General features: G+C 36.2%; 1 protein-coding gene across 1 annotated transcript in view; it reads right to left on the bottom strand.

Moving 5' to 3' along the window:
• The window catches only part of DNAH14 (dynein axonemal heavy chain 14), a gene marked incomplete at its 3' end in the record, with an annotated part of 220,288 nt that overhangs the window by 102,064 nt on the left and 92,908 nt on the right, over positions 1-25,316 (bottom strand). The window contains exons 29-39 of the mRNA XM_081039181.1: positions 24,448-24,593; positions 23,016-23,084; positions 22,209-22,395; positions 21,366-21,439; positions 19,037-19,208; positions 15,362-15,451; positions 10,115-10,249; positions 6,196-6,411; positions 3,497-3,587; positions 1,920-2,128; positions 908-1,160 (exon numbers count right to left, since the gene is read on the bottom strand). Of these exons, the coding sequence (XP_080895307.1) occupies positions 908-1,160; positions 1,920-2,128; positions 3,497-3,587; positions 6,196-6,411; positions 10,115-10,249; positions 15,362-15,451; positions 19,037-19,208; positions 21,366-21,439; positions 22,209-22,395; positions 23,016-23,084; positions 24,448-24,593 (1,642 nt within the window). The remainder of the gene's footprint in view (positions 1-907; positions 1,161-1,919; positions 2,129-3,496; positions 3,588-6,195; positions 6,412-10,114; positions 10,250-15,361; positions 15,452-19,036; positions 19,209-21,365; positions 21,440-22,208; positions 22,396-23,015; positions 23,085-24,447; positions 24,594-25,316) is intronic.

Below are 25,316 nucleotides of genomic sequence, written 5' to 3'. Positions count from 1 at the left end.
CAATAGCTTATTCAAGAGCCCTAAGGAGAAGTTGGAAGAGCAAACCTAAATATTCCCCCCACTTTATCTCCATTCTTGGTACCCAGCTCTTTTCTGTTTAGGGTTGCAGTGCCCCCCCCCCCCACTGGCACCATAACCAGCTTTTGTTACCCCTGGGATTTCTCAAAATTTGTTAGTTTCATGGAGCCAGAATCAGGTTTTGGAGAGAGAGGTGGGAGCCTGTGCTAATTTGCCGTCTCATCAGGAACCAGATAGAAACAGTGGTTGAATGCAGGCTTTCTGACACCAGAGACCATACTTTTAGCCATAATGCTTTCTTAATCGCTTTTTACATTAAATTTAATGGGGTGAAACTGGTTAACAAAATTATATAGGTTTGAAGTGTACAATTGTATAATATATCGTCTGTATATTGCATTGTGTGTTCAGTACCCAAAGTCAAATCTCCTTCCATCACCATATGTTTGACCCCCTTTACTCTTTTCTTCCTTCCCACTTCCCCCTTTTGGTCACTCCTTACAGATGTTTTACCACTTTTCATGTTTATGCCATGATTACAACTTACACCTAAGATTCTGTCTGGATGGATTGTGCCCCGCTATTTCTATCTCCAAAGAGTTTTTAAACTATTCTTCCCTAATAGAGACACTCTAAGAATTCTTTATATTCATTTTTCTTGTGACCCTTCAACACTTATGTATGATATTAATTTACTTTATTGATGTGCTCCCCTGTAAATTATTTTTAGTTTGTTCCATGGGTAGGATTGCTGTTGGTTCGAACAGACTGAAAATTCCTGGCCATTCTTTCTTTCTTTTATAAAATCTAATGAAAGGTGATAAACAACTGGCATTGATTAGCTAAGATATAATATCATCACAGTTTGACTTAGGGAAGAAAAACTCACATTCTCCAAAGCCTCCATTTTTACCCAGGAATTCAAAGAAAGCATCAAGAATTCTGCAGAGAGTTGTAACGATTGTTATGTCCTGCACAGGAAATGGCTGAAATTTCTGATGCTTCTTTATAAACTGTAGTCCATCTTTGACACTATTATTAATCATGAATTCAAGGCAATCCACTCCCGACTGACTCATAATTTTAGAAGTTTTCATAAGCCACGACTTAACGTAAGGCTCCCATCCCAGAGCAACAGGGTCCTAACAATAAAAAGCACCAGATAATTTTATGTAAATAAATAAAAATACAGTGTCCACCTACTCTCTTACTATCTTTTTAATTCACTACTGCCCGCTACCAAATATGATTTAGAATTATCATTCATTAAAGGGCAAGTAATCAAAAAAGTGTAAAGAATTACCCTTCTCTGAAATACTTGTGATTTTTAACCATGGTCCTATAAGACAACAAGCAGTTGGGGGATTTTGTGTAGAGAGGTGTGTTGAAGCTGTGTGTGTATCTAGTGAGAGGAACTGCTTATCCAGAAAATCAGCACTATGTAGCTGTATTCTTTACAGGAGTTAACTAGATTAGAACATAGGGCTAATTGTGGCTAATAATTAATTTGATGTATAGAAAACACTTATTCCTTCTACCTCCTCACCACTCACTTGGTAACGTGTCTCACAATTCTAGAGAGTCGTGGAATGGGTGTGAAAAGGCTCCTGAGCAATCTTTCCTCTACTGGAAAAATAATTCATCCCAGCAGCCTAACCTGTCTACTGAAAGCACTACTTAAAGTTGTGGAAAATAGTGACATTCCAATCACTAAGTATTAATAATAGCAGTAATTACATTCATATTCATTTCTGGGCTAGGAGGCTTTAGGGGACACACAATTTTCAACTGCTAGGATCACTCTGTTGGATCCAGAGGTAACAACAGAATAAACATAATGACTAGTTATTATCCTAAGCAATATATTTTCTTTGTTAAGAAATTTGATTTTGAAAACTTACCATATAGACCACTGCACATCGGCTGACAATAGCAGGACTAGCATAACAGAGACTGTCCGCCTCAAAAATCACTCTTATTTTATTAGTTAAAGCTATTCTCTCACTGTTTGGTAGGCATAAGGTGTGAGTGTCATCTAGCACAGAATTGAGACTTTCTACCCAAAAGGTATCCACTGGACCATCTAAGACAATCCACTGACAATCGAAGTCTGGAGAGAAAAATATTTTCAATGTTACTGAGAATAATATCAGTTTTCTTTCATTATAATCTTGCAAATATTCTATTTAGAAAATATTTTCTAATTAAGACTAAAAATTATATCCTAGAAAACACAAGAGAGAATGGGTTTATAGGTAGTCTCTAATATTTATTAAATATGAGTAAATATTCATACCATATACTTAATAATGCTTTAAACATTGTTTCAATATTCTTAGATAGCTGAATTGTATAATTAGCCTTAAAATTGGGCTAAGAGAAAGAGCCATGAATTTATCTTTCCCGTAATAATATGGGAAATAATATGGTTTGTGAGTTCTCTCCTTCCACTCAGGAACATTTTTTTTGGATATGCTGCCCCTGGGAAATAGGAAAGGGAAATAGATGCCCTTTGAAGAAAGAATCAAATAGACAGATTATCTAGAGTATTTCACACTGGGAATCCATTTGCTCCTCTTTCCATACTCTATATCCACCACCTTGCTAGGTAGTTTTAGAAAATCTGCTGGTCAGGATATGCGCGGTATGAATGGTCACTATGGAGATAGAAAGTAGTTAGCACTTGACAGACAGTTAGTATTCCAGAAGAACAGGAGAGTGGAGTTAGGATGCAGACGTCACCAATAGGTCCAGTTAGGATCTACTGGCTGAAATGCCTTGCCTTGGGGATTTTCTTAACATCCTATGAAGAAAACTTATCATGCCCAATCACTGTACTCTCCCAAACGGAACACCAAAGAGTAATACACAAAGAATTTAGGAATTCTAAGAAAGTAGAAGCAACAGCAGAAGTCTCGTTCCAAGTCTGTAACATAAATGTACTACTGGTGGACGGGTGGAAAGGGGGTTCACCATGGAAGTGACAACAATGCCTGGGGCTCCTGGGGCAGATTGTCAGCTCCTTTGAAACAAGGACCCGGTCACATACTTTCTCTGTCCCCCTGGCACAGAGACGAGTGGCATATGATGGGCATGCAATTCATTTGAGACGACTATGCTGGGTTGTGTGGTCTGGCCTGGGGGTGCACAGGCTCATGGAGTCCTGCTTTGGAGGCAATACTGTAGTAATTTGCCTGTTGTTTCTCACATAATATTTACTTACCCCTATAATATCTACCTGGTTCTTGTAAGATATTAATGGTCATTTGTAAACTAAAAGGGCTCTGTAAGCCCTCATATTTATGTAACATAACATGTGGTAAAGCTATACACATTTTAAATAAGCACATGAGGAAAAATAAATAGTACAAGAACAAAACATCATTAATCAAAAATGTTTTTAAAGATATAAATAAAGGTTAGATTGGTTCAGTTTTTCGTCTAATTAATTAGCTTTATTAAATTTAATAACACTTACCCTGACTTTCTGGAATTTTAATATCTTTCTTCATCTCCTCAAAAATATTATCATCAATATCTGCTGTATCAGAGGACTCAAGTTTGAAAACCTAAAATAAGTAATCAATAATGTTTAAATTTTTATTTGATCACACTTTCCAATTCAAATGGACTATATGTCAGTATGTTTTCCTGAGTGATAAAAATATAAAAGGCAGACGGTTCTCTAGCTGGAAAGATCAACACGTAACCACCACAGTTTAATGTGAGTTGTGACTCAGGTCATTTTCTTTTAGAAAATTCTTTTATTTTTGTTTTTTCCCCCCCAGAAAGATAGTACATGCTATTGTTTAAATTCAAATAATACAGCAAAGCACAAGAAAGAAAGCAAAAGTTCTCTGAACTTCCACTATCTGCAAAAAAGCCCCACAGTTGACATTTTGGTGTATATTTTTCCTAGACCTTCCTTCACAATAGAGTTTTAAAATTTTAGGTTATATATGAATTACTGCAGGATTTGTTAAATTGCAGATCTAGCACCACATCTTTGGCAATTCTAACTGCTTAAGCTTGAGGTGGAGCCCAGGAATTTCTGTTTTTAATATGCGCTCTAATCCAGGTTGTTCTCAGATTAATCTCTGAGAAATTCTGATCATGCATATACTTAACTCTTAATAATCTGTGGGGCTAATTTATTTATCTCCTCAACAGGGGTGACTAATACAGAATCAGCTTACTGGAACTGGTTTCCTTTACCACCAAGAGCAAAAGGGGAGAAGACCAAACATTAGAACTGTGCTGGGGGCACGGTGTGGGCTATGAAGGCAGAGACCCAACGTGGACCTGAGCACAGGACATCGCAATGCAACCAACAGTGGTCAGTCCCTTCTAATTCCCCAGCCTCAGCAGGAAGACAAGCAAGTCCAAGGCTGTCCCCAATTATCATTCCTATTACAGAAGACTGCAATTATCACCCCTGTACAGAAATCATTATTTCACTCTATTACATTCCTTTCTCTAGGTCTTTAAAAATGTGGGTCAAACATTATATGCATTTTAATCGTTAATAAAATATTTAGTACCAACAACCTCACGTATGTGTGAGATAGTTCTTTAATGAATTTACTTAGGTTGTAGGGCAACAAGTAAAAAGCATACCAGGTTGGCAAAAAAAGAAAAAGAAATAACAAAGCAGGTATGGTAATCAGGGCAAAAACATTAAACGAGAAAAACAATACGATTTTATAATGAGAAAGGAAACAATCTGAAGTGAAGATCTAGCAGTTATAAATATTTACAAAATAGGGTAAATTAAAAGCAATAGTAAATAGAAAAAGAAAATGATAAGAACATTCATAGAAGACTAATTGATCTTCTCAGTAATGGTAGATGAAATAAATAAAATAATCATATATAGGCGATAAGGTAAATCTTAAAATATGCTGAAAATAAGAGAGGCATTAGAGACAATATTCTCTAATCACAATGCAATAAAACTATAACTTAATAATAAAGCCAGCAACAACATAAAGATACTACTTGAATACTTAAAAATAATCTTTCTTAAACAATTCTTGTATCAAAGAGAAAATCAAATATAAATTGCAGAATAGCTATGAAATGAATTTTGAAAAATAGCACTGGATAATATCTTCTGGATATTAAAACCTATTCAAATCCACAATAGGTTTTGAATTGTGGCTTTCAAAACCTATTGTGTTTTGAAATTGTGTCATTTTGTTATTTAAATGGAGAGGCAGAGGAAAGAAGGTAGAAAGCCCTATATACATATGGGTATTTATTATCCTTTTATATATTAGTGGGAAAGACATGAATTATTCAATTGTGTCAGGACAATTTTCCATCTGGGAAAAATTAAGTTAATAATTTACACCAAAATAAATTATACACATTAAAGATTTAAAAGGGTTTCTATTAAACAACCATCTATTAAACAACCATCAATATGCCAGAATATTCTTAGACTAGGGAAATGTGTAACTGAAAACTTAGAATCTACAAAAGAATACACTGATAAACTTATTTTCATGGATTGTTGAAAATAAGTACAGCACAGACGACAAATGAGTAACTACTTGTGAACATAGAAAACATTCTCATATCAATATAAAAAAATAGCAAAAATCCAGTGAATTTTTATTTCCTTGGGATAAATAATTAGAAGATTTCTAAATCAAAAATGTCTAGTTAAAAAGCTCAGTATGTATTCCCCAAACATGTATGAACTTCTATTTCACAATCTTGCAATTATATAATATTATTTTTCTATTTTTAAAAAATCTTCACTAATCTCTTTGGTTCAAAATATCTTCTTTCTGTTAATACATTTTAGCCAATGAAAATACTAGTAATCCCTACTTATTACTAATGGGAATACAACTTTTCAATTTTCTTTTGCTATTAGCGTTTATTCTTTGATGAATTTCGTGTCAAACACTTGAATCACTAGGTCATCTTCCACTTACACTTAATTTATTTTGTGCCCCTTTAAAGGCATTTTATTATTTACTGACCATTTTAAAACACAATGGCATATTTTCTGGGTTTTTTTATAGCTTACAAGTTTTCTTTTCTTAGCTGATCATAATAATTTACTTTTAGCCTAGTATCTAATGGTGCTTTAATATTAGTATTTAGATAAACCATGAAATAATTCACAATAGTCAAATTAAAATAATCATTCCATACTAAACTTACATCAGATAAATCTGAGATTCTTGACTTTGGTCTGAGATCATTGTCTTTCTTTGAATTCCCTGTAGTGTTAAAACATGCATAATTTCGAATTGTTGATGATAACAATCCATCAGTCCATTCCATAGTGTTGGGATCCAGGTGTCCATATAGTTCATCAAGAGTGATACATTTTGGATTTAAAACACAAATATCTACTCTTCCTTTTATTCCTGGAATCTGAGAAAAATCCAGTTTGGTTTTTAAAAACTTTAACTATGGTACAATTATTTAATTTTTTTGCATTGTTATTACCAAAGGGTTTTAGGAGAGGTCTTCCACTCCAAAGAAAGATTCTGTATAAAGGCAGCAATTTGTAAGGAACAGTCAAAACTGATGTATTAAAATTAGCCATAATGTTCAAATCATTATTTTTTAAAATTCTAGATATTATAAATAATATCCCTAGAACAAAAATGAAAAAAAATCCCACTGTGCCTAATCCAGGAAGACAATCTACAAGATGGGATGTGCTGGGTTTGGAACCCGGGTTGGATATAGAGGTGAGAGACAGTAAGATAGAGTTTTAAGCTTTAGGTCAGAATTTGCACTCAGGCAGATCTTATTTGCAACATTCTACTGGGTCCAGGGGTTGCCTGAACAACTGGGGTCTATTCCACCTATCTCCGATCTCAGATGGGAAAAGTGGCAGGCACTTATAAAAACTGCAGGAAGATTATAGACCCAAAGAAACCTAAGACAAGAGATTTTGGATGGAGACATACAATAGAGACCCTAGGAGAGAGTAGGGTATGAATCTTTGGGAAATTAAGACATTCAAAAGCAGTTGTATATACAGAGGAATTTCTGAAAGCCACTCACAGACCCAGTCTACATGAATGTACAGAAAAGATCTGAGAAGACTCTAAACTTTCATTTCAGGCTGATCCTTAGGTTCAGAGTAGGCCCAGCTAATCAGTGAAGAACTATCCCAGCACAGAACAAGTCTGGGAAGACTGGGAAAGGTGGCTTGTGTTTACGAATGCCCAATTTTCAACAAATAATCTTAATGCCTACAAAGAAACATGAAACATGGTCCACACAAAGGACAAAATAAATTGAGAGAAACCATCCTTGAGGAAGCTCAGGCATTGGACATCCTAGACAAGTCTTTAAATTAACTGTCTTAAATATTGTCAAAGAGATGAAGAAAACCAGGTCCAAAGAACTAAACAAAATGAGAATAGGAGAAAATATTTGCGAATCATAGACCTGATAAGGATTTTGTATGCTGAATATATATATATATATATATATATATATATATATATATATATATATATATATATATAAAACACTTCCAATTCTACAACAAAAAGATAAGCAAGCAAATTTAAAAATGGACAAAAGATATGAACAGATATTTCTCCAAAGAAGATATACAAATGGCCAACACACGGAAAGGTATTCAACATCTATTAGTCATTCAGGAAATGAAAATAAAAAACTGCTATGAGATACCACTTCACACTCTCTAGGATGGAAAAAAAATATGTTGGTGAGGATGTGGAGAAATAGAAAGCCTCACACATTGCTGGTGATAATTTAAAATGGTGCAGCTGCTGTGGAGAACAGTTGGGTGCTTCCCCATAAAGTTAAACATAGAATTACCATATGACCTAGCAATTTCACTCATACATATATATCCAAGAGAAAAGAAAAACTTGTAAAAACTTTACAAGGCTGCATAAAAACTTGTAAACAAATGTTTACAGCGGCATTATTTATAATAGCTAAAAGGGGGAAATAACCCAAATATCGATCAAAGCATGAATAGATAAATTGTGATGAAAGGATAAACAAATATTCTATATAATGACATTATTCAGCCATAAAATGGAATGAAGTACTGATACATGCTACCACTTGTATAAACCTTAAAAACTATGCTAAGTGAAAGCAGCCAGACACAAGAAGTCACATATTTTATAATTCCTTTTATATAAAATACCCTAAATAGGCAAATCCAGAGACAGAAATCCAATCAGTGGTTTCCAAGAAATGAAGAGAGAAGGTAATATGCAATGATTTCTTAATGGGTAGGGAATGTTCTCTTGTGGTGATAAAAAAGTTTGCTACTAGAGAGAGATGATGATTGCACAACATTGTGAATGTACTAAATGTTACTGATTTGTACAGCTTAAAATGATAAATTATATGATATGTGAATTTCACCTCAATTTCACCCTTCAGTACATGGCGAAATTATGCCCTACCACAAACCAATCCCTTTCCTGGGCAGGCATTTTTAAAAGACATGCACATATATAAGAGTATATCGTAAAAACATTAGAGAGGGTTCTTATGATGAAGAGGAAAAGAAGTGTAGATTAGGAGATAAACTAAGTTTAACTAAACTAAAATAAAATAAAGAGAAGATCTTCAACAGACCAATTAGGAAAAAGTCATGAACTAAGGCGGAAGATCAAAACAGTTCCATTATCTAAGGTTCTGCCATCAGCCTACATATTTTTATAATTACATATTTCTAAAAACCAAATTTAAAAATATTAAACATGAGAGAATCCTTAATTATAGTACAGTCACATATACAGAATACAGTCATCGGAATGATATTGTGAGAAGTTTTTAATGACATGTGGTTAATTCTCAGCATATATTAGGTGAAAATGTTAACATTAGAAAAATTGAGATAATTTATACACAGTAGTACCTTAATTATTTCAAAATATATTTAGTGTAGGAAAAATAATCAAAGAAAGTACAGCAAAATGATTTGCAGTTATTTTAAATATTATTTCTTTATATTTTTGCATTTTCCAAATTTCTCACAATTGTATTAATACATACTTCTTTTATAATTAAAAAACTGCTTTTAATAAAACAAATTCTTGCCCACAGGGTTGTTTTGAGGATTAAATAAGATAATTCAAGTAAAAGTCTTTTAACCAGTATGTGGCTCATATTTAAAACAACATAAATATTAGTTATTGTTATTGCTGTGATAAGTCACCTCTTATTAACTACAATAATTGCTTAAGAACTAGTTAAGAGCTGTTGATAAAGGGATTTAGAAGAGAAAAGGAGAAAGGATGATGTCCTGCCACACAAATGATTTTGAAGTTGCACACTAACTGAAAGAAAAAGTCCTCATCTCTGAGAACCTGACTGTCTAAGGCTTTTGGAATAATTACCATCAATGAATCTCTACATAAGGTAACAGAAGTACAAACCATGTATTGGAGTCTAACTTTGTATTGAATAAAAATATACCATGAAAAAGTAGAAGTTATTCTAGGAATTCAGGGACAATTTAACATTAGTAAATCTATCCACATAGCTAAGTGCATTAACCAATTAAATACAAAAAAATAGATGCTAACAATCATTTCATAAATTCTAGGAGTCAAAACCCTAAGTATAATGAGAATAGAAGAAAATTTCAGAAGTATGATAAAGAATATTTATCATAGACAAAGAGCAAACTATAAATTAAATGCTGAAATATTAATTGCATTCCAGATAATGTAAGAAACAAGATAGCTAATATTGCCTTGGAGGGTTAATCAATGCAATAAGAGTATAAGTTATATAAATATTAGAAAAGAGACAAAATTATATTCTTTTGAAGATGCTTCAATTGATTACCTAACAAAAATTAGAATTTACCGGTCCATTAAGTAAGGTGACTAAATACAAAATAAACACACAAGTCAAAAGTTTTATTTTACACTAGCAATGACCAGTTTGAGAGTCAAATAAAAAAAATCCCATTCACTACAATGATTCCTAACTACAAAATCCCTAGCAATCAATTTAACAAGTAAAGAACATACTTATGTAAAGAGAACATAAAATGTAACGTAAGTATAAAATAATATCTCAACAAGTAGAGAAACATTTTGTTTAGCAGAACATTTACCTGGGAAAAAGAATGTCTTTCTTTGGATGATAATAAACTTTCATTTGGTAATAATATTAATGCTCTTTCTAAAATTCTTCTGACTGTTGTCTTTCCTCCACCAGTTGGGCCAACTAACATCACACCAGCACAAGCCTAAAACAAAATTTCAGATTGTGGTTTAATTCTGGTTCACACATTGTTCAGCTAAGCTGAAACTTGAGGGTTCTTATTTACAAATACGTCTCTAACTATATATCCACCAATCCTTCCCTCAAATTATCGTTCAATCCATTATGATCCATTGCTTTTATTGACTAGGCTAATGTTAAAATTACCAGAAATCTCCTCATTTTAAAATTCGAAGAATAATGTCCAATTCTTGATATTTAACCATTTATCTCACTTTCCAATTCTCCTTTATTCCTGTACCTTTCTCTACCATTGGCTTCTGTAATAAGATTCATCTGGGTTTTCCTTTCCCCTCTTTTGAGTTCTGATTGCTGGCTCGATGCAGCCCTTAATGCACAAGGATTCCTGTAAGTGCCTTGGTCGGGTTTACTGATGGTCCAGCTAAGCTGACACCTAAAGGCCCTTGCTTCAGCCACAGCCACCTATGAAGAACCAAGAGCAGACTTGTTCATTCTGCCCACTGGGAAGAACTCTGACTCGGGCTTTGCCATGACATAGTTAACTGGGCTGCCAGTTGAAAAACTACTTACTAGAAAATTAAAGCTAACTCTTTGGGGCTTTGAATTGTGGGACCAAACTATCTGAGTCACTCAGGCCCTTGGTAAGGACCCATTCTTTGGTGAGATGCCCCAGAATCAAGCTGCTGATTGAGCCTGCCCTTCCCAGATTGCCATGACTGCTCTCTGGATTCAACATCACGCTGGGCATGGCCGCATGTTCACTATCACAGACCACACAAATTGAAGCGTGTGTGTTTATGGTGCAGGGGCTATCACTGCATTCAGACTTGTCACTCCTGACAAAAGCTGACACGGTTGCTTCAAAGTGGGGAAGCCACACTGCACAGGTCATAAATGAGCCCCATACACTCCCGGAAGATCCTGTATTAGACCTTTAATCTTCTCTCTTGGCGCTATCAGTGGTGCCTCATTATTTCAAGTTATGGCGTTGCTGTTCCAGTCCAATCAGCAAACTCCAGCCACAGAATTAGATCCCTTGAAACTAATTTGTGTCATGTGTTTGGATATCTAGACAAATTGCAATCTGACAATGGTATACCTTTTATTACAAGTCACTCAACAGTGAGCTGATGGTCAAGTAATGTTACGAACCTTCTGTCCCCCCTACCATCCACAGGCATCCAGCATTACAGAGCATTGGAACAGCCTTCTCAAAAGCTCACTCAAAAAGATTTCTGACTTTATCTTCCTTACCTTTTCTTTATCCACACACCTTAACAAGGAAGTTTGGCCATGAAATGAGGGTGTCCCCAGGAAGAGATCATTTCCTTTCATCTCCTTCCTGGGTAATTGTCAGCATGGAAGAGATGGGATATAGATCTATTATATAGATCTATTTTGAAAATCTGGGATTCAGTCCTGATCATTCCTGGGTGCTTCTTTCTTTTCCCTACTGACAACACCAGGCCACTGATTGGGACACATTCCAAAATGGGGCCTAGGGGATTCTAATTTAATTCTGGCTCAATTACCTAAATTCTCTTGGACTGACATAGTCTTGGATCATAAGGACAGTGACTCCTTGACTGAGCACACTGCCTGCGGAGACCTTCTGTAGCCCATGCATGCCTAAATAGGGGCTACAATGGTTCTAAGTTTTATAAAAATGCCCTTGTCCCTCTTGCATCTAGCCCTTCAGGATGTTTTCAAACATCCAAGTAGGGGACGTTTGGAAAACAATTATGGTCATAATTATTGAAATAGGACATACCAATTTTGTGGCTGTGCAAGGACAGCAAAAACCCAGACATCTACGGAGGAAACACCCCAGAGCATAGAATACATGGGGACTGAAGGATATAGCAATCTTTTGTCTTTCAGAACTCTCTCTCTAACCTTCCTCACAAAGGAAAATGCCCTGATGTAGATATCCCAAACTGTAGGAACCTTTAATTCATCAACTGCCGTGACTGCCGTCTCCTGCCAGATGGAACTGACCATGATTTAACTGTTACTCCCCTTAACCTTACTGAGAAGTCCATCAGAACCAGTAGGGGGTGGCCTCAGCTCCTGCACCTCACAGGCAAAATATTTATCAACACCTCCAGAGGTCTTGGATGTATTCTCTATCTCCATTGCTCAATTATTCCATGGGGCAGACAAATGCCAGCTGACTGATGATATGGCAAATGCGTTAGATTAGCCTGATTGTTTTCATGCAGTCACTCCCCAAACAAGAGTTAGACTTAATTATTAGAACTCAACCAAGAATGTACATTGGAGAACTGTCAACCTGTATCCCCTCTCCTTCTTGAACTGACGTAGGTCCCATTTAGGGAACCCAACAACTATGAAAAACACTTTCTTTCCAAGGGTACCAGGTGCACCCTTAGCATGGTATTTCTTATGCAGAAACCAGGCATTAACTTGCCTCCCTCCCCAAAACAATGCAACTTGAACCTTAGAGGTGGTTATGAGAGTGTTAAAAATCCAGTGTGTAAGGACACATCGCCTTGTTCCTGGAAAACATTCAGATTTGTCTCAACTCACTGGCAAGAGTTGTTTTAAATGGCAGAACTGAACTAGACAGTTTATCCTTGTGGGCCAAGACAAGTCTGTGCAAATGATAATTTTGCTGCTTGCTGTCCCTGGATTAATGCTTCAGACTAAAGCCATACAATCAAAAAAGAAACTGAGGGAGAAATCCACGGGCTTTGTAAGGTAGATTCTAATGGCTTACTGAATTCAGCTTTCTGGACCTGGAACCTTGGGTGGGCATGGTTGAAATTAATATTTTAGGTTGGCGTCACCCTACTGTTTATAGGCTTATTGACAGAAGCCTTAATTAAATGCTATGTGAGATAAAGGGAATGGATGTGGACCCAGCCCCAGTCAGTCAGATTAGTCAGAGTGGTCAGCAGAGTGGCATACTTCTGGGAAAGTTCACCAGACACCAAGACAGTGTATAAACCAGGGGTGGATATTGTTGGGAGACAATTCCTTACAGGTCTCTGACATCTGCACATGCCTCAACAGAAATTTTGAAAGCTTTGTGTAGGGCTATCTTATCAAGGATATTTACATAGCAAAGAGTTTTGCAAGAGACATAATGTTTCCTATGGGGACCAAGGACAGATTTATCTGCTGTCCAGAGAAAAGATAAGGTCTCCTTTATGAGCAAAGGCTGGGAATACTTGCTGGTAGTACCCTTTTAGACTGGAGGGTTCCTAAGCTTGGGGTTCTTCTCCTGAGAACTAACTCACCATGGGTGCAGATGTCACCTGACCCTGTGTCACCCTATGAAAATTAAGTCTTGGGAAAATGGCTACTGCTATTGCTGTAAGCAATAAACCGTCCTTTTGGACACAGGAGTCTAGTGTTTTCTGCCACTATAAAACTATGGCAAACTAACTTTTAGTTTGCAACAAGGGTAAAAGCTTGACAAGAATATGCCTAGAGGAAAAGATGTGACATCATAAAAATGAAAAAATCTCACCATAATTATTAATTTAATTCTACCCCAATCAAAATCCAAATAGGATTTTTTTTTTTAGTGGAGATCAATAGGCTGATGATCCAAGAATTTTAAAAGTAACAAAGATGGAAGATTACGATGGGGCTCAGGACATACTATCTCAAAATATGGCACCTCAGAATATGGCATATTAAATATATTAGGCTGAATAATTTTTTTTTTAAATGGCAGAAGCAAGAAGGTCACTCTGACCTCCACCACCTCATCTTTCTTCCCAGCAACAGGTCATAAAACTTCCATGTGAAACTCACTTTGCCTGTATCAGGAAGAAAGAAGACGTTCTTATCACCAGAGACAGGGAATTTGGGGCTGAAAAGGCTGTATAAATAAACCTTATTAAACCACCCTTACTTTCCTAGTTATTTCTTCACCATTCACTACCCCTAGTCCAAAACCCTGTGACTTGCCAATTCATCAAAAATTTGTTATTTTTTTATCTAAAAGGTATAAAAGCTTCCTGTTATGGTCACTCTTTGGGTCTTCATTCTATTGTGAAGGCTCCCAGGTATATGTGAAAATTCAATAGTATTTGCATGCTTGTCTCCTGTTAATCTGTCTATGCCAGTTTAATCTTCAGACCTAGTCAAGGACCCCAAGAGGGTAAAGGATAACTTTTTCCTCCCTTACAATTGGTACCACCAAATATAAAGGCCTATTATAAAGCTATGGTAATTAAGACTGCGTGGTATTGTTATAGAGATATAGACCAAAAAAAAAATCAATCAAGAAAGAAATTCACACTATTAGACATGAAAAGTTGGTACATGGCAGAAATAGAAATAGCAAATCAGTGATTAAAACGTCTTGGGAAAATTGGTTATCCATTTGGGAAAAATAGATCCCTACTTGACACCGTAAAGAAAAATAAATTCCAGACAACTTAAAATTGGAAATGCAAATATCTGAAACTTTTAGGAAAAAGATATAGAAAATATCTTTATGAGACAGCACAGATTTCTAAAAATAGGACACAAAAACATAAACCATAAAAACACCCCATAAACCATTTTACTGCATTAGTAATGTCTCCCACACACCTGAATGCCATGAATGTTTCTAAAAAGCCGAGAATATTTGCAATGCATGCAAGCAATAAAGAAATATGATATAAAAATGCATAATGAAAAGTCCATATATTTACTAAGAAAAAGACAAACAACTCAGATTGAGTATATTACACAATCTGGCATTTCATAGAAAACTCAAATGGCTAATAAATATGTAAAAGGGTATATAATTTTACTAGTAATCAGGGAAATGCATAATTTAATGCTTTTCCAAAGGGTTCATTCATAGAGAACAGAAAACTCAATGAAGGTATAGCAATGAATGCAGAACATTTCACACATTTGTAGGATTTTCAAATTACGTATTAAGGGGATGAAGGCGAAAAGGATTAATTTGGTAAGAGTTAAATTGAGGGGTCAAATAACAAGGTCTAGATAAATAGTTAATCAATAAACCACTTTACTTTGAAGAACATGATAATAGCTCTCTTTTTTTATTATTGTGTTTTTCTCCTTGATCATACCTATTAAAACCCAGGAGCAAAGAATTGGTAACATGCCATTCTATATTTACCTGAAGTTGATTATGAAACTGTATGATTTTCTCTTTCTGAGCTGGCCATTGTTGTAAGCCCAAATGCTGTGTTGCAATAGATATTGCTTTCTAAAAGAAAATAAGTACATTAATTTTAAATGCATTGAAAATTAAATTCTTGATATATAATCCTACAAAAATCTCTCTTAACTAAGTACCAAATACTGTACTTTAAGACTGTAGTTGTTAATTTTTTAGTTCACCAATCCGAGAATAATGAAAAACTGACTTTCTACCCAAAATACAATAACCCAAATTTTATGTTCATAGACCCTTCCTAAATTTAAAAACTCATGCTTTAAGATGTATTTAAGAACTAGCTGTTGCCGGACGCAGTTCACAGCTTAGCCTCCCCCGGTGACTTCCAAGCCCAGCACAAGTGGCAACCATCTGCAGATCACTTTGTAACCCATATCAAGTTGCCTTGGGCAAGGCACAGGCAGCAGCTGACCTTGGCCTGCACCAGAGCTCCTCCCCTGCAAGAGGCCCCCAAACTAACATACCAATGGCCAGTTTCAGACCACATGGAACACCACCTAGCTACCTCCACAAAAGACACACCCAAAGAGTAGACTGGGCAGGCATCACAGCTCTGCTAAAGCAAATCCTGCTCCATAAGGTCAGCCCCTGCACAATAGCTCCTCCACTGTAGTCACAGCCAGTCCTCACAACTAATCAGCCTGAGGGTCAATCCCTCCCATTGACATGCAAACAGCAATCAAGGATCAACTACAACAGGAAGGCAACTACAACCCACACAAGGGACACACGTGGAGCACCCAGCTCAGGTGACAAGGGAGACTGTGCCACTGAGCCCCACAGCCCCACAGACACCTACTATATAAGGCCCCTCTACTAAGATGGGAAGACATAGCAGATCTACTTAACACATGGAAACAAACACAAGAAATCAGCTAAAATGCAGAGACAAAGAAGCATGTCCCAAATGAAAGAACAAAATAAAGCTTCAGAAAAAGAACTAAACAAAATGGATACAAGCAATCTACCACATGCAAAATTCTAAACACTGGTTATACAGTTGCTCAGTGATCTCAGTGAGAACTTCAACTAAGAGGCAGGAAACAAAAATGGAGATAGAAAACATTTTTAAAAAAGTCAGAAATGAAGACTACAATAACTGAAAGGAAAATACATTAGAGGGAATCAATAGTAGCTTAGATGAAGCAGAGAACTGAATCAATGATTTGGAACATAAGGTAGCAAAAAACAACCAATCAGAACAGCAAAAAGAAAAAAGAATTAAAAAATGAGGATAGTTTAAGGGGCCTCTAGGACAACATTAAGCGTACCAACATTTGCATCATAGAGGTACCAGAAAAAGAAGAGAGAGAGCAAGGAATTGAAAACCTATTTGAAGCAATAGTAACGGAAAACTTCCCTAACCTGGCAAAGGAAAGACATACAAGTCCAAAAAGTGCAGGGAGTCCCAAACAAGATGACCCTAAAGCAGCCCAAACCAGGACTCATCATAATTAAAATGCAAAGGTTAAAGACAAAGAGAGAATCTTAAACGCAACAAGGGAAAAGCAATTAGTTACCTACAAGGAAGCTTCCATAAGACTGTCAGCTGATTTCTCAACAGAAACTTTGCAGGCCAGAAGGGATTGGCAGGAAATATTCAAAGTGATGAAAAGCAAGGAACTCTACCCATTAAAGCAGGCATTAAAAATGAAGGATGGATAAAGAGCTTCTCACACAAGAAAAAGCTAAAGGAGTTCATCACCACCAAACAAATATTACAAGAAATGTCAAAGGGACTTCTTTAAGTAGAAGGGAAAAAAAAGATAAAAATATGAATAATAAATAACTACATATCTATCAACAATTATTAACATTTTAAACATAAATGGATTAAATACTCCAGTCAAAAGCCACAAGATGGCTGAATGGATAAGAAAACAAGACCTTTACATATGCTGCCTACAAGAGACTCACTTCAGATTGAAAGACACACACAAACTAATAGTAAAGGGATGGAAAAAAATATTTCATGAAAATAGAAATGGAAAAAAAAAAAGCTGGAGTACCCGTACTTATACTGGACAAAATAGACTTTAAAACAAAAGCTATAACAAGAGACAAAGAAGGACCCAGCAATCCCACTTCTGGGTATCCATCCAAAGAAACCCAAAACACTAATTCAAAAAGACATATGCATCCAAATGCTCATTGCAGCATTATTTACAATAGCCAAGATATGTAAGCAACCTAAGTGTCCATCAATAGATGAATGGATAAAGAAGATGTGGTACATATATACAATGGAACATTACTCAGCCATAAAAAATAATGAAATCTTGCCATCTGCACCAACATGGATGAACCTACAAGATATTATACTGAGTGAAATAAATCAGACAAAGAAAGATAAATGCCATACGATTTCACTTATATGTAGAATCTAGAAAACAAAAGAAATGAAAAAACAAAACAGAAACAAACTTATACATACAGAGAACATTTTGATGGTTACCAGATGGGATGGGGATTGGGGGATGGATAAAATGGGGGAAGGGTGAAGAAGTACAAATTGGTAGTTACAAAATAGTCAAGGGGATGTAAAGTACGGCATAAGGAATATATCAATAATATTGTAATAACTATGCATAGTGTCAGATGGTACCAGATTCATCAGGTTGATCACTTCGTGAGTTATATAAATGTCTAATCACTATGTTGTGCACCTGATACTAATAATGTCAACTGTAATTGAAAAATTAAAAAAAGTATTTTAAAAAAGAAGCAATGGAAAACTCAGGATGATAGTTATATCTTGGGAGAAGGCAGAAAGCACAGGTTGGTTCAACGTTATCTGTTAATGTTTTAGTTCTTACACATTGTGTTGGGTTTACAACTGTTCCTTTGGGAGTTATGCTTCATAAAATACATATATTTTGCATGCATTCTGTTGTATTTTCAAATGTTACAAAATAAAAAACTTATAAAAGATTAAAAAGAAAAAGAAAGATAACCTGATCTGGCCAGATTGTGAAAAGCAATATATACCAAGATAATTAACTTGGGTCTTGTACTACAGACAACACTGACCCGAAAAGTGGTTTTGTGATGTCATCAAACATGTTTTAGGAAAGCAAATCTGGTGGCCATATGGCAATATACCTGAATGCAGGGAGTGGCAGGGGACTACACAATAGTGAAAAGAGATACTGAGATCCTACCTAGCCTAAGCAATCACTGGGAGACTATATACGTAAGAGAAAAAATAAAGGGCTCTACAATCGTAATACGTAATTTTAATGGTCACAAGATATTTACATTTTGAAGTCTTTTTTCATAACTCTGATCTAATTTGATTCTCTAAGCACCCCTTTAAAGTAGGAAAAGCAATCATTATTATTCCCATTTGAAAGAGGAGAAAATTAAGGAACAAAACATGCAACAGCCTTCCTTGACTAAAGGTACAGTTTATTCTTCTATTAGGTCATGATTCAGTGAAAGCTCTTCTCACCCCTACACACCCCCAAGGGGAAAGTATATCTCCAAGTATCTTTATCCCCCAAATGATAACGTGAATACAGTATTTCAGGAAGAACTGTTAATATTTTTAATCCCCATCTAGTTTCTTAATTGATACTCCACAATGATTGTGGTAATTTTCAAAGGTCTTATTACCTCCAAGGCAATTTGATTTACTGTGGAAACAATTGCTTCAGGGAAAACTTCTCCTATAATCTTTTCAAAAAGTTGGACATCTTCTGGAAGAAATTTCGGTATACTAGCTTCTCTTACAGCCTCAATAATGATCAGACTTTCATCTGTTTCAGAGAGACTGTCGCTCATGTTACTTTAATGGTAGAAAACAAACATAAAGAACAAGTTAGCAAGCGTGCTTTGCTGACCCGGAAGACCACTAATATTTTGAGCGGTGGCTATGCCAACATCCTTTCCTCCTCTCCCTGACTGCAAAGCAGCTATGTGGTTTGGATGAGGTGAATCTGGTCCTCGCTCCAGGGATGGGCCCAGACTGCCTAGCACCGTCAGGATAACGCCATTCCCCAGTCACTGACTCTGGGGTAAGCATTGTATCAGGAAGGTTTTTGAGTTGCAAGTAACAGTAATGATTCAGGCTAGCATCAAATGAAAAACAACATAATGATTTATTTAAAAATCTCTAGGAAGGCCAGAAAACTAAACTTGCTGGCAGGACAGCTGGGAACAATGGCCAAAATACTACCTAGGTGGTCCTGTGAGGACGTGACTGCCACCATCAATAGCTCCCGAGAGCAGTGCCTATTGCCCCGATGCCACGGATGCTGGCACTAAAACTGCTCACTGCCCCTGCGATTTCAGCTAACTGGCTGTAGCTACTGCCACCGCTGTCGCCCTTGCCAGAATGGACTCTCTATATCCCATTTCTTTTTTCACTAGCCTCAGATTCAGATTCTAGGGTAACTGTATCTGATTTGTCAAGGTTGTACGTCCTTAGTTACAAGGAAGTTTTGGAAAGCAAATATGTGGCATAACAAATATTCATTCAAGGAATATAACCCTCGTATGGACCAGTGATGACTAGGACACAATGATTCTGGGGTAGACAAATGACTGTCCATTCAGGGTGGTTTGGAACTTCGGTTCAATGGTGTGGCTAGCTTCAGGTATTATTAGAAGCTATCTTGCCGCCAAAAAGGTAGCTAGCCTATGGAGGGTGGCAGTGCTGAGAATATCTGAGAAATAAAACTGAAATCCTAATCATAGTTTGTCATTGTCTTTGGACCTCAGAAAAAGTACTTTTTCCACCATTATACATCTTTTCTTTTACGGTTTCTGGACTTTGAGTCTTCGTTTTAAAGGTCTTTTGTAGCCTTAGAATATAAAGGAAATTTTGTTTCTTCAAATACTTCAATGTTTTAAATTTTTTATGTTTAAAATCTCCGACACTTTTTTGATCCTTTTTGAGTTTGTCTTGGTAAATAATGTCGACTATGGTTCCACCTTGATCTTTACCCAGATGAATGTTTAGTTTTTCCAACACTATTCATTAAAAAGTCTATTCTTGCCTCCCCATTTATGATATACTAAGTACCCAATGCATCTAGTCCTACCATATTTACTCGAAAATAAGACCTAGCCAGACAATCAGCTCTAATGCATCTTTTGGAGCAAAAATTAATATAAGACTGGGTATTGTATTATATTACATTACATTACATTATAAGACTGGGTCTTATATTAATTTTTGTTCCAAAAGACTCATTAGAGCTGATTGTCCAGCTAGGTCTTATTTTCGGGAAACACGGTATTTCTTGACTTCATATTCTGTTCCAATGGTTTGCACCTTTCTACTCACGAGTTAGCATTGCAATGTTTTAATTATTGAAGCTTTATCATTTCTTTTAATACTTAAAGGGATATTCCTCCTTCTTTGCTCTTGTTTTTCAATATTTTTCTAACTAGTCTTAATTGTTATTTTTCTATGTAAACTTTAGGATCAGCTTGTTAAAAACAAACAATACCTTTTGGTATTTTTACTGGGATGCATTTCCATTCATAAATTAACATTTAGAGTATTTAAATCTTTATGATGTTAAGTCCTTTAAGATTTTAAGTATGTGGTGTATTATTTCATTTATTCATGTTGTCATTTGTGTCCTTCAGTTGTGTTTTAATGTTTTTTTTATATGGGTTTTACACGTTTCTCATATAGGTATATTCATACAGGTTTCACATTTCTCATTAAGTTATTACTCTTATACATGGGGTCTTTTATTCCAGTATAATTTTATCATGTAAAGATAAGGCACATGTTTTAAAGAATAGACTCTTTTGGGGAAAGTACCCAAGGATTTTGTGCATTTTTTTCTTCCTCTTCTTTCATATTCTTAATAACCTCTACCATATTTTACTGTGACACGCTGGGAGCTTCCTTTTTTATCTTATCATTACTTAAGATTTTACAAACTATTTCCCCATTGCTGACCTAACAAGACAAAATTCAACTGACCGTTGAAACTCCCATTTCTTTCCAGCCATTGTTATAATTGTCTTCAGGGTTCTCAGGTCAAAATTATAATGATCCTATCAAACATTAAAATATTTGAATTAAGTTTCTGAGGAAAAATGAAATAATTTGGCAATAAATGCAGAGTGTTTCTTTAAATCACTAATCGTCTATACTATAAAGAGAAACAGTGATATGAATTCAAGAAACCCTCTATTTTGCTTCTAATGCTCTCACTTCTTTCTGACACTGGTGCTTCTAAAAGTCTCCTTAAATTAACAAGTACTAAAGGTAAATGATCAGTATCTGAATTAAATTTTCTCTGAACTAGAGAGATGAATTGAAAGAATATTGTAAAGAGGAAACTCAGAAAATAATGTGGTTAGCTATCCAAACCATTTTGGGTTATAAACAAATACTCATTAAGCCAGCATATCCTACAACAATAATTTTCAAAGGATAGTACTAGTCAGATCAGCAGCATAAGGAACACTTGAGAACTTGTTAGAAATGCAAATTCTCCAGCCTTACTCCAGACAATTAGAAAGTTGGTGGTAAGGTCCAGCAATTTGTGTTTCAACAAGTCCTCCAAATTATTTTGCTCAAAATGTTAACCTCTTCATATAGAAAAAGCAATCTATAATTCAAAATAACAGATATTCAAGTACTTTCCCCAGATCTTGGAGAAAAGTTTTGGAACCTTGACTGACTTTACCTATTGCCTTACGTCCAACTTGGGGCATGTGCTGATAGGAATTCTAGCTCCATTATTGCCCAGGTCATTCCTAGACCAATACCAGAAAAGTTTTATATAATCACCTTTATCGGAGAAAAGTCGTTCATTACCTGTTGTGAGAGCTCTGTGCTAGCTAGTTCGTAAAAGTTAACGAGCTTTCTGGAGAGTGATTTTGCAGATTTGAAACCAACTGAAAACAGCATTATTTCAGCAATCACTTGATAATGGGGATTCATCATTTCCACTGGGCGAAACAGAGATTTTAAGTTACCTGGAAGATCCACTCGACCTTTGTATCTTAAGAGGATAAGGAAAACAAAGAAACAAAATACACCACTTTTCAGTTTTTCAAAGGAGGCACCACATTATATAACTTTCCCCCAAATAATTCTATTGGCTTTCTATGTGATCTTTATCTGAAAACAAGTTTATAAGATGGTTTCTATTGTACTTTTCATCTCACAAAACTTCCTAGTTTATGATCTTTTCTTCCTGTGCCTCCTTTTGCAATTCACCTCATGTGACTTCCCTCTGAGTCCCTGGACCTTCGTAACATTCTATCAACAGATATTTATTGAACCTGCTCAGCCTCCACCCCCTGTAACCACCATATTCTATTCCTTCTGCTATTCGTGTCAGCTTTTCTGTCTGTGTTCTCTTTGTGACAAACTGCTGAACTCTTGTTTTCTGCATACTCATGAAGTGAAAAACACCCCTTGTTGAGAAGCATAATATGAGATCACCTACGTACTTGGATAAGTGCAGACTTCCAACTGTTTATAGATAGTGTGGAGGGGGTCACAGGGGTGGTGGAGGGTGAATGCCAGATATATGATGTCGGACAACTCCATCTACGATTAAGACTTAAGAGAAGTATTTTGGCCTGTGTCCATTCCTACAGAGTAACTGATACTTACCCATAATTCATGGTGATAAATACCGCACAAGACATACTGATACGAATTTCTCTTCCTTCCAGCACAAACCTACAAGACATTACAGTATTCATCACTAAGAACTGTTTTCTCTAGGCCGAAGTATGTTAAAACTACAACTGAATAGCCTTTCCCTAAGGCTGTGTTCCATTAAAATCCAAATGAGAGCATGCTGGAAAAAAACAATGGTTAAGAGGGGAGAGAAAAAGCACATCTTAAGCCAACACTGTGAGCCCTGCTGGGATTCTGATTGTTTTGATTATGTCTGAAGATGTCTGAAGAGTTCTGTGGGGCCTGACGCTGGAAGGTACACATCTGAATAAATGGACTTACACAGGGGAAAGAACCTGAGGGGACCCTTGGGGCATAGAGCTCTGCCTGGATGACACAGTGGAACACAGCCTGCCCCCTGCTCCCCAATTAAATAATTTTGGGGACACTATGAAAGAGAACCCTTGGCATGGACATGAGGGTCCTGTTGTTGGCACCAGTGATAGAGATAATGGAGAGAAATCATCTAGTGATTTCATGGACAGCTGATATCAACAAGGGAGGTCAAAACAGGAGAAGAGGAACAACCGGAACAAAACTTGAGGACCCCCTGGACATAACTGAGGAAAACCTTGCAGAGGCTGAGATGTGGTAAAGAATTGGTACAATGTGGGTTACTGTGACCCCACTTATATCCACAGACTTGTGAGGCCTCATAACACTGGCTCTAAGAGTTTGAACAAAATCCTTGAGAGAAAAGCTAGAAATGACCATTAACTTGAGTTAGAAATATTAGACTGTAATAGAAATATTAGAAATACTTAGATTGTAATAAAAATTTTAAACCCACAAATCCAATTATGCCCATAAAGTCAATCATCTGAGTTCCTGAATTTATCTGAAGACAAAAAAAAAAAAATTTGTTTGGATAAGGAAACATTAGTAATCCTAACATACAAATACTGTTTTTGTAAGATTTTTCAATTAAAGTATATTAATTCAGAGTAATGGCGTTAAGAGGAAGCTTCAGGTGTGTGGCCAGTATAATTTTGTTTTTTAAAAAGATGTAGAATTACAGAAAACAAATTTGGTTTCTTCAAGTGAAATATCTTAAGATGAAAAAGCACTAAGAGAATTTAAACTCAAAAAGAAAAGTAATTAGAATATATTTGCGTCATTGTCCTGAGGAGACTGTTCCAAGCTTGGGCAAGTTTGGCTACCTCGCAGTTGGCATGAAAGCTAGTGATATACATATATTTTCCGTATTTGTCAAGCAAACAATCTAGATAAATGCCATCCCTCTTGGTCTGTGCTTAGAACCACGCCCCCACCCAAACACTTACTGTAAGAAAAATAATAATAATTAAACAGCAAATGTAGATCAAATTAGCAGTCCAAAGATCTGAATGTATTTAACAATTACCTGAGAGAATAGCTGTCTTTTGCAGCCTTAATTGTTTGGATCTGTGAGGCAATCATCGAGAGAATTTCCACATTAATTCGATTGAGTTCATCGAAACAGCACCACGCTCCTGACTGAACTAGTCCAAAAATTAATTTTCCCATTATCTTAAAAAAAGAAAAAATAATGACTGAAATGACAATGTAGATGAAATTTTTTACTAGGATGTTAATTTCTGCATATTCTTCCAATTTTACCCAAACTAACCAAACTCGGTTTGCACATCTTTCCCTCAGGCATTTTTGTAGGGTTCAAAGCAGCAGCTGCTCTCACTTTGGACAAGGCAACTACTCTGACCATCTCTTACAAAAGCCTAAACACGCTGTAGCAAACACAGGGACCATCGAGGCAGGGCCACTTATGTTCCCACGGTTTGGCACTCGCCCGATGCCATGTTCCTCACAGAGCCATGCACTGGCGTCGTCTTTACTACAATTTTCCGGCAGATGGTCACAAAGTGTCTTAAGGAAGGTGCTCCTTTTTCTAGATTAGGACAAGGCTCAAGGGTAAGTGGTGGGCTGCTGGAGGTCATGAAGAGAAGTGAATCAGGCCCAAATTTAAGACAAGAGGTAGATTCTAGACCAGACTGGAATGGGCCCAGCTAGAGCACGCGTGTATTACTCAGCTTCTGCCATTTATGATGGGGCAGGCCCAGGGTGGCCAAGTCTCTGTGAGAGGCTGAAAGTCGGGATTGAAATCTATTGATTTGGAAATGCTGGTAGCTAAAACAAAACAACAAAACAAACAAAAACACTGTCAGGCCAAACACAGCATGTGTTTATGGTGTAAATACAGGTTGAGGAATGATGGAACTTAATGAGGAGCTTTTG

Source organism: Rhinolophus hipposideros, assembly GCF_964194185.1.
Source record: "Rhinolophus hipposideros genome assembly, chromosome: 26".
In the NCBI taxonomy this organism is placed as follows: domain Eukaryota; kingdom Metazoa; phylum Chordata; class Mammalia; order Chiroptera; family Rhinolophidae; genus Rhinolophus; species Rhinolophus hipposideros.
This window is presented reverse-complemented; position numbering and strand designations above follow the sequence as displayed.